Source organism: Pelobates fuscus, chromosome 2, assembly GCF_036172605.1.
Source record: "Pelobates fuscus isolate aPelFus1 chromosome 2, aPelFus1.pri, whole genome shotgun sequence".
Lineage (NCBI taxonomy): Eukaryota > Metazoa > Chordata > Amphibia > Anura > Pelobatidae > Pelobates > Pelobates fuscus.
Window position 1 is genome coordinate 228,563,639 of NC_086318.1, and position 7,981 is coordinate 228,571,619.

At 35.8% G+C, this 7,981-nt stretch overlaps 1 protein-coding gene across 1 annotated transcript; it reads left to right on the forward strand.

The window, feature by feature from the left end:
- The first annotated feature begins 6,747 nt into the window (after positions 1–6,747).
- On the forward strand, positions 6,748–7,764 carry LOC134586274 (trace amine-associated receptor 3-like). Its single transcript, XM_063441760.1, has one exon. The coding sequence runs from the start codon at positions 6,748–6,750 to the stop codon at positions 7,762–7,764; it is 1,017 nt and encodes a 338-aa protein (XP_063297830.1).
- The last annotated feature ends 217 nt before the right edge of the window (positions 7,765–7,981 follow it).

Consider the following 7,981-nt stretch of genomic DNA (forward strand, 5'->3'; position numbering starts at 1 on the left):
TTCAGTTGCAGAGCGTTCATCAAACCTGTTCAGGTGTAGAGAAGGTGTTCCGATGTTCAATTTTGGCGCCAAACGACGAAACCGGAAACCGGAAGTAGTATTCCGTTTGTACTTCCGCGTTCCATTGCCCTATGCGTTCCAACTCAAAGATGAAAAGGGATTAGACATATTGCCACCTAGAGGTCGCCCAGTGTATAACGGTCCAAATGTTAATGGAAAATCAAGCATGTTATGACAAATATTTTCCTAGTAATGGAGAATAACTATGATCCAAATAATTCGATTCGTAGAGCAGAAAAAACTCCTAAAACCAATCAGTGCTTACTTAATACTCTGCTGTTACAATTAAATATAAAGGGATCACAGCTAAACTCTTTATCCAAAAAAAATTTAACTAAATTCCATATGTGTTATCATTGTTGAGAAATCTTTTAAGTGGCATTTTGATATTAAATTCAATCAATACATTGGATGGAACATCTTACAACTCAAATGATCGTATTATATATAAGTTCCAAACTTATGGTGATAATTAATAGTGTCATACTTATAGACAACCAGCAAGTACATATACAATATTTGAGACAATTATCATTAGCAACACCTTGATGTAAACCATGTTGATAAATTCATTTTGAGTATAAACCAATATCATGTGAATTTATTTATTTTATACTTATGTGTATTCGTGTAGTACATATATTGTGAAAAGATGGGTCATAACATCCATAAAATAAATTCTTACATATAATGTATCTTAATGATCCTAATGATATCCATTAGTTAAGTGTCTTCAGTGAAACTGTTCCTTATATTTAAATGATGTGAGTATATCTCACATATTGCAAATTTCCTAACCTTTATCTCAATAGGAGAGGAAAATAAGAAAAGAAGAAGAAAGGAAAGGAAAATCCTTCCCATAAGGGCACCGCCGTGGGGTTACCAACGAAAGAGAATTGCATTAATCAAGGAAGCATATAAGATCAATGTCATGGTTAAGTCCCTTGGGATGAAGGGTCTGGAGTTTATGTATCCAGAAGGTTTCACGTTGTGATAGTTTCTTAAGTCTATCTCCTCCCCTCCAATAGGGCAATACTCTCTCAATTCCCACACACTTAAAATTAGAAAAAGAGAATTGGGGACAGGAATTGCAGTGAATAGGTACAGAGTGGGTCTCAAGTTTCTTTTTTATGTTATTGAGATGTTCCATTAGTCTTATTTTGAGGATCCTTTTAGTACGGCCCACATACTGTTTGCCACACGGACACTGTAGTAGATAAACGACATAGTCCGTGTGGCAACCAATATCCATCTTGATGTTAAACTTTTCTCCTGTACTATAACTGCAAAAAGAATTTGTTCTAGATACAAGGCTTGTAATACAGGCCTTACACGTATTGCATCCTCTAAAGGATCCTAATGTTTTAAAGGTGTTTTGCTTGGTTGATTTAAGGGCGTAACTGGGAGCTAGCATGTTTTTAAAGTTTTTATTTTTTTTATAGATGACTGGGTAGTTGCGATAAAGTGGTCCCCAACACCGGGTCCTGCAGCAGAATTGGCCAATGTTTTTGTAAACATTTTTTGATTCTATTGTGGTCAGTGTTAAATTGTGTTAAGAAGGCTAAAGAAAATTATTTTCCCTGAGACATATCTGTCCGAGGTTTATCCCCCAGTAATTGGTTTCTGTTAACCTGTCTGGCTAATCGAATTTCCCTCTCTAGAGTGTTCTTTTTGTAACCTTTCTCTATTAGTTTGTTTTTAACATGTGTAGATTGAACATTGAAATCCTGGCTGTCGGAGCAATTGCGCCTTAAGCGTGTGAATTGGCTTTTTGCAATGCCCCTAAGCCAGGGTTTGTGATGGCAGCTAAGCTGGTGTACAAACCAATTCCCGTCAGTGGGTTTGAAAAAACACTTGGTTCTAATCTCTCCTCCGTCAAGGAACAAGCTGAGATCCAAAAAATTGATCTCGTCTTTATTCCAGACGGGGGACAGCACCAAGTTATAAGAATTCAAATTTAGGAAATTAACAAATTCCTGAAATAAAGAAGAAGAACCTCGCCAAATAATAATAACGTCATCTATATACCGCCGCCAGAGCACCAGGTTCTCCCTCCAGTCATGGCCAGACCATACGTATAGATCCTCCCATCGTCTCATATAGGTATTGGCATAACTGGGGGCGAACCTGGTGCCCATGGCGGTCCCTGTGGTTTGTAAATAAAATTCACCATTGAAATAAAAATAATTGTGTTTTAAAATAAAATTAACTGCGCTCAAAAGAAATTGTTGAAGATTAACTGCTAAATTAGTGTCCTGTGACATAAAGTGATTCAACGCCTCTATTCCCAGTTCGTGATTGATTACCGTATAAAGGGAGGTTACGTCCAGCGTAGCCCAGCTATACTCAGTGTGCCACTCAATGGACTCCAATTCCTGCAAAACAGATTTGGTGTCCTTGATGTAGGACAAAGCTCCTTGAGCATATTTTTGCAGGAAAGAGTCTGCAAAAGCTGATAGATTTGCGGTAAGTGAGTTAACGCCGCTGATAATAGGGCGTCCAGGAGGATTAGGTAACCTCTTGTGCGTTTTGGGGAGAAAATAAAAGATAGGAATAACAGGATTTTTTTGGAACAAAAAATCAAAATTCTTTTGGGATATAATATCATTACTCTTAGCCTCTTCTAAAAGGTTTTTAAGTTTCTGATTGAAATGTAAGGTGGGGTCATTTTTGAGGATCATGTATGTCTCTTTATCTCCCAGGATATTGGAGGATTCCTCTAAATAGTAGGCAGTGGTCATGAGGACAATCCCCCCCCCCCCTTTATCGGCCTCTTTAATGACTATGTCATCTCTTTCCATTAGTTTTTTTAAAACATTATTCTCCCTACGTGTGAGATTGTAGTCACGTGTTTTTTGTTTAGTTGTGAGGGTATGGAACTCTTTTTCCACCATACGTTCAAATGTCTCCAAATAAGGTCCTTTACTTGGAGCAGGAAAAAAGTGTGACTTGGGTTTAAATCTATGGGGGATGGTGCCTCCATTGTTGGTGCCCACATCAGTGCCCAAATGGGAAGGACTTAACAAAAAATGTCTCTTGACCGTCAAGGAACGTATATACTTCTTGAGGTTAATATATACATTGAAATCATTAGCAGCCTGATTGGGAGCAAATTTCATTCCCTTCGAAAGTAAATTAATTTCTTCCTCAGAAAATGGGATATCTGTTAAATTAAAAATACCCCTTTCTTTTGCTTTTTGTCTGAGATTACAGGATCTATGGGAAATCTCATTTAGTCTTCCGTTCTGCCCCTTTTTGAGGGGGTTTCTTGTTATAGAGCGGAAAACCTGTTGGGATGCTCCCAAATATCCGCCCTGGGTTGGAAATAATTCATAATGTTTTTTTCTTTGGGACCTTTTAAGCGACCCTGAAAATTTTGTTCCCTTTCGTTGGATTGTGAATGATTGCCCCAATGGTTTATATGGTTTCTGGTATCTTGTGTGCGAGATTTTACAATCTCACTTCTTTCCGGAGATAATCTCCTAGAGAATTGTCGTAAGGGTTTTTCCCTGGGAGGTGTTTTTAACCTTCTATTAGTTGTTCCCTGATGGGAGGAATTAGGATCTTTAGAGCCAGTATGTACTCCAGTAGGTGTTCTGGACCTTCCTCTATTATAGGGGGCTCTAGATCTATTACCTCTATTGGAGGTGGGGCGTGTATTTTTCCTAGACAGTCTATTTAAGGTGGAAAAAATATTGGATTTTTTGTCCTCCTTGTCCCTCATATATTTTTTATTTTTAGTGTCAGTTATACGTTCATCCAATCTTTTTATTTGGTTTTGTAGGGATTCTTCCCTTTCTTTCTATTCTCTACTTTCAGAGTCTATAGAGGAGTTGGTATCAAGGAGGATTAATTCGTTCTCCAATTTTTGTTGGGATTCTCTGGAATGTTTAATAATTAGTTGAATAAGTTGGAATGAGCAATTGGTAAGAATCTCATCCCACTCTTGTAAAAATAAGGGGTCATCCAGCCCAAAGGCAGGTGTCTTATCTAATCTGAGACCACGTGGGATTAAACCTTCCTTTAAATAGTTATCAAGAAACGCAACCTCCCACCATTTTTTTGTTTCCAAACTCAATAGTTTTTCCTTTTTCCTTTTTCCAGCTCTGACTGTGGCTGAGTTAAGGAAATTTTCCAAGATACTAAGTTACATATGTTTTTCAACTCATTTATCAATTCACTATATACCGTACTTACATATTTTGTAAATTTTGTAAGTATAATTTAGCAAAGGTAATCTTATTCTCAGCAGAATAACTGATGTAAAGGGCCATTTCTAGTTCTCACACTTTTAATGATGAGTTTTGCTCTAATTTTCCCTGGTGTCTTTTTAAAGCAAGGTTTCTGGAAAACACACCATTGACACCTTTTTGGTCAGTCTAATTTGTAATCACAACATAGGATTGTGATCAAGCCACAAGAGGAAACATTCCTATTTACACCGTGATTAGATCTCAGAGGGAGTGTATCAGTTATTTCACACTTCTAAGTCTTCTCTGGGATATGAAGCTGTTTTATAAAAGCAAAACATTGGTGAAACAACAATTAGCATGTCAAATTACAAAGAAAAAAAAGAAACAAATCACAATTTCAGCAAGTCAACAACAGCTGGAAATGTAATCTAATTGATGGATTCAAAATATCTTTTCCTTTAAGTTGATATTATTTATGATTTATAAATATCTCCTTTGTAAATTGGTCTGACTGTTGGAAGAATGTTACCTGTGAGTATTTTGTTTCTTTCTTTAAACCTTCATTCATAGATCCATGCCGACAACATTTTAAAAAAAAATTAATCGGAGGAGCAACAAAAAGTGTGATGTATTCGTTATACAGTGAATTATTACAAAATTACAAAACTAATAGATAGCAAAATGTGAGAAATTTTCAGAAATAGCTATTGTGATCTGCATTTTGCAATTTTACTTTTCAGTTCACTCTCAAGTAATTAATTGTTTAGAGAATAAACCCTTGTTCTAAAACTTAGATATATTACTTTTCCTATTGAATGTCTTTAATCGTACAGTAAAGCAGTTAAACAACTGTTTAAGGGTTTAATGGTTTAGAAACTGATCTATGCATTATAAAATATTTAAGTAATGTGCAAATGTATTGGTAATTTAGTAATGCAATTTAGTATATCATTACAATGCAAGCACATTTAATGGATTTTACAGTATCATGATTGTTTATTGTCATGTTTTACATTGATTTGTGGTCTACATTATTGTAAAATATGCTTAGATTTATCTAGCAGTCAGATTCTTTGAGTCAGATTCATATAATTGTTTAATGTTTTCTTTATAGATTTATTTTATTAAGATTTCATCTTTCTTAAAAACATAGAAACATAGAATGTGACGACAGATAAGAACCATTCGGCCCATCTAGTCTGCCCAATTTTTTAAATACTTTCATTAGTCCCTGGCCTTATCTTATAGTTGGGATAGCCTTATGCCTATCCCACACTTTCTTAAACTCCCTCTCTGTGTTAACCTCTACCAATTCAGCTGGTAGGCTATTCCATGCATCCACTACCCTCTCTGTAAAGTAATTCTTCCTGATATTATTTTTAAACCTTTGCCCCTCTAATTTACGAATATGTCCTCTTGTTATGGTTGTTTTTGTTATTTTAAATATAGTCTCCTCCTTTACTGTGTTGATTCCCTTTATGTATTTAAATATTTCTGTCATGTCCCCCATGTCTCGTCTTTCCTCCAAGCTATACATGTTAAGTTCCTTTAACCTATCCTTGTAAGTTTTATCCTGCAATCCATGAACCAGTTTAGTAGCCCTTCTTTGAACTCTCTCTAAAGTATCAATATCCTTCTGAAGATACGGTCTCCAGTACTGCGTACAGTACTCCAAGTGAGGTCTCACCAGTGTTCTGTACAATGGCATGAGCACTTCCCTCTTTCTACTGCTAATACCTCTCCCTATACAACCAAGCATTCTGCTAGCATTTCCTGCTGCTCTACTACATTGTCTGCCTACCTTTAAGTCATCTGAGATAATTACTCCTAGATCCCTTTCCTCAGATGTTGAGATTAGTACTGTATCAAATATTGTATACTTTGCCCTTGGGTTTTTACGTCCAAGATGCATTATCTTTTACTTTTTATTAACCTTGCAAAAATGCAAGCCTGGGTTGACCTTAACTCAAAATGAGTTAAAAACACCTACAAAATTATTTAAGAACACTTGAAAGTGCGTACTAAAGATATGGCAGTTGGAGCACTGTCCACTGAGCTATTTAACCAGCTGCAAAAGCATACATGAGAGGGAAGCGAGAGAAACTATCAATGACTTGGAGAAAAAAGCAGTACTATTCAGGTTGTATCTTGTTCAAGAACAACCTTTTTCACTTCCTCTTTTATAATAGAATCTAGATTGTTTTTAAAATAAGTTAATCTTTAAATTAAACTCCAAACCCTGTCTAACAATCAATTGCATTTTCTTTCCCTTGTATTCAGAAGTTGTCCTCACAACAGCGAAAGAAATTAAACGGTTGGATCTCTGGTTGTTATTTCTACTTTGCATGGTTTACAAATACACACAAATATTCAAACATTTATTCACTAAATTTCTCATGTAATCCTTTATTAACTTTATTTCTTGGTTTCTTCTAGACTTGGAATCTACTATACTTAAAGCTGTCCACCTCATTCAAAGGATAAATCACAAAACATGGATATTATAATGAATCCCATTTGTGCGCAGTATAACAATTCTTCGTTACCTTGTTCTGACAAAAGACCTGTTGGGGTGCGCTTGGGGCTATATATGTTTTTGACTTGTTCCATCACAATTACAATCATTGGGAACCTTGGCCTAATTATTTCTATAGCTCATTTTAAACAACTCCATTCTCCAACTAACTTTCTTATTCTGTCTTTGGCCGTTGCGGATATGTCTCTTGGATTATTTATAATGCCATACAGCATGCTACGAACTGTGGAAAACTGTTGGTACTTTGGAAGTTTATTTTGCAAGATACATTATGGCTGTGACCTTATGCTTAGTGTAGTTTCTATCTTTCATCTCTGTACAATTGCAATTGATCGTTTTTACGCTGTATGTGACCCACTCCACTATCACACTAAAATCACCGTCGCCATCATTAAAAAGACGATCTTTTTTTGTTGGTCAGCGCCAGTGGCATTTTCTTTTGGAGTGGTTGCAACAAACATGCATGCATCAGGCGTCGAAGGGTATGAGATTTTAGTAAAGTGTTTCAGTTTATGCCCAATCACATTTAACAAATTGTGGTCGTTTGTCGTATTCTTTACATGCTTCTTTGCCCCAGGCTCAGTAATGGCTGGCATTTACATCAAGATCTTTCTAGTGTCTCAGAGACACGTGAAACTCTTACAAAAGATTTCTGGTAATATGAGTGACGTATCGTCTGCTATCTCTAAGAAAGAAGATCGTAAGGCTGCCAAGAAATTAGGCATACTAATGTGTGTGTTCCTAGCTTGTTGGCTGCCACTGTTTCTTACATTTCTAATAGATCAATTTTCAAACTTTTCTACCCCTGGAACAGTGTTTGAAGTTTTGAATTGGTTTAGCTATATCAACTCAACATGTAATCCCATACTATATGGTTTTCTCTATCCGTGGTTTCGAAAAGCAATGAAGCATTTCATTTCAGGTCAAATTTGTTTCAATGATTCTAGTACAATTGACTTATTTCGACAAGGATAGTATGAAACTTACAAATAAAAAATACAAACTATATAGAACACATGGGGAACTTTAGCGATGTGTGCCTTTGCCTTTGAAGAATATGTAGACTTGAAACACTTTAGGTGGATTTTTCCTTTTCCTCTTTGGCACAATATTTTATATTATAATATAGCTACATTACGAGAGCACAGTGACATTACAGCTTGTTATATTAGAAATGAAATAAATTTAATAA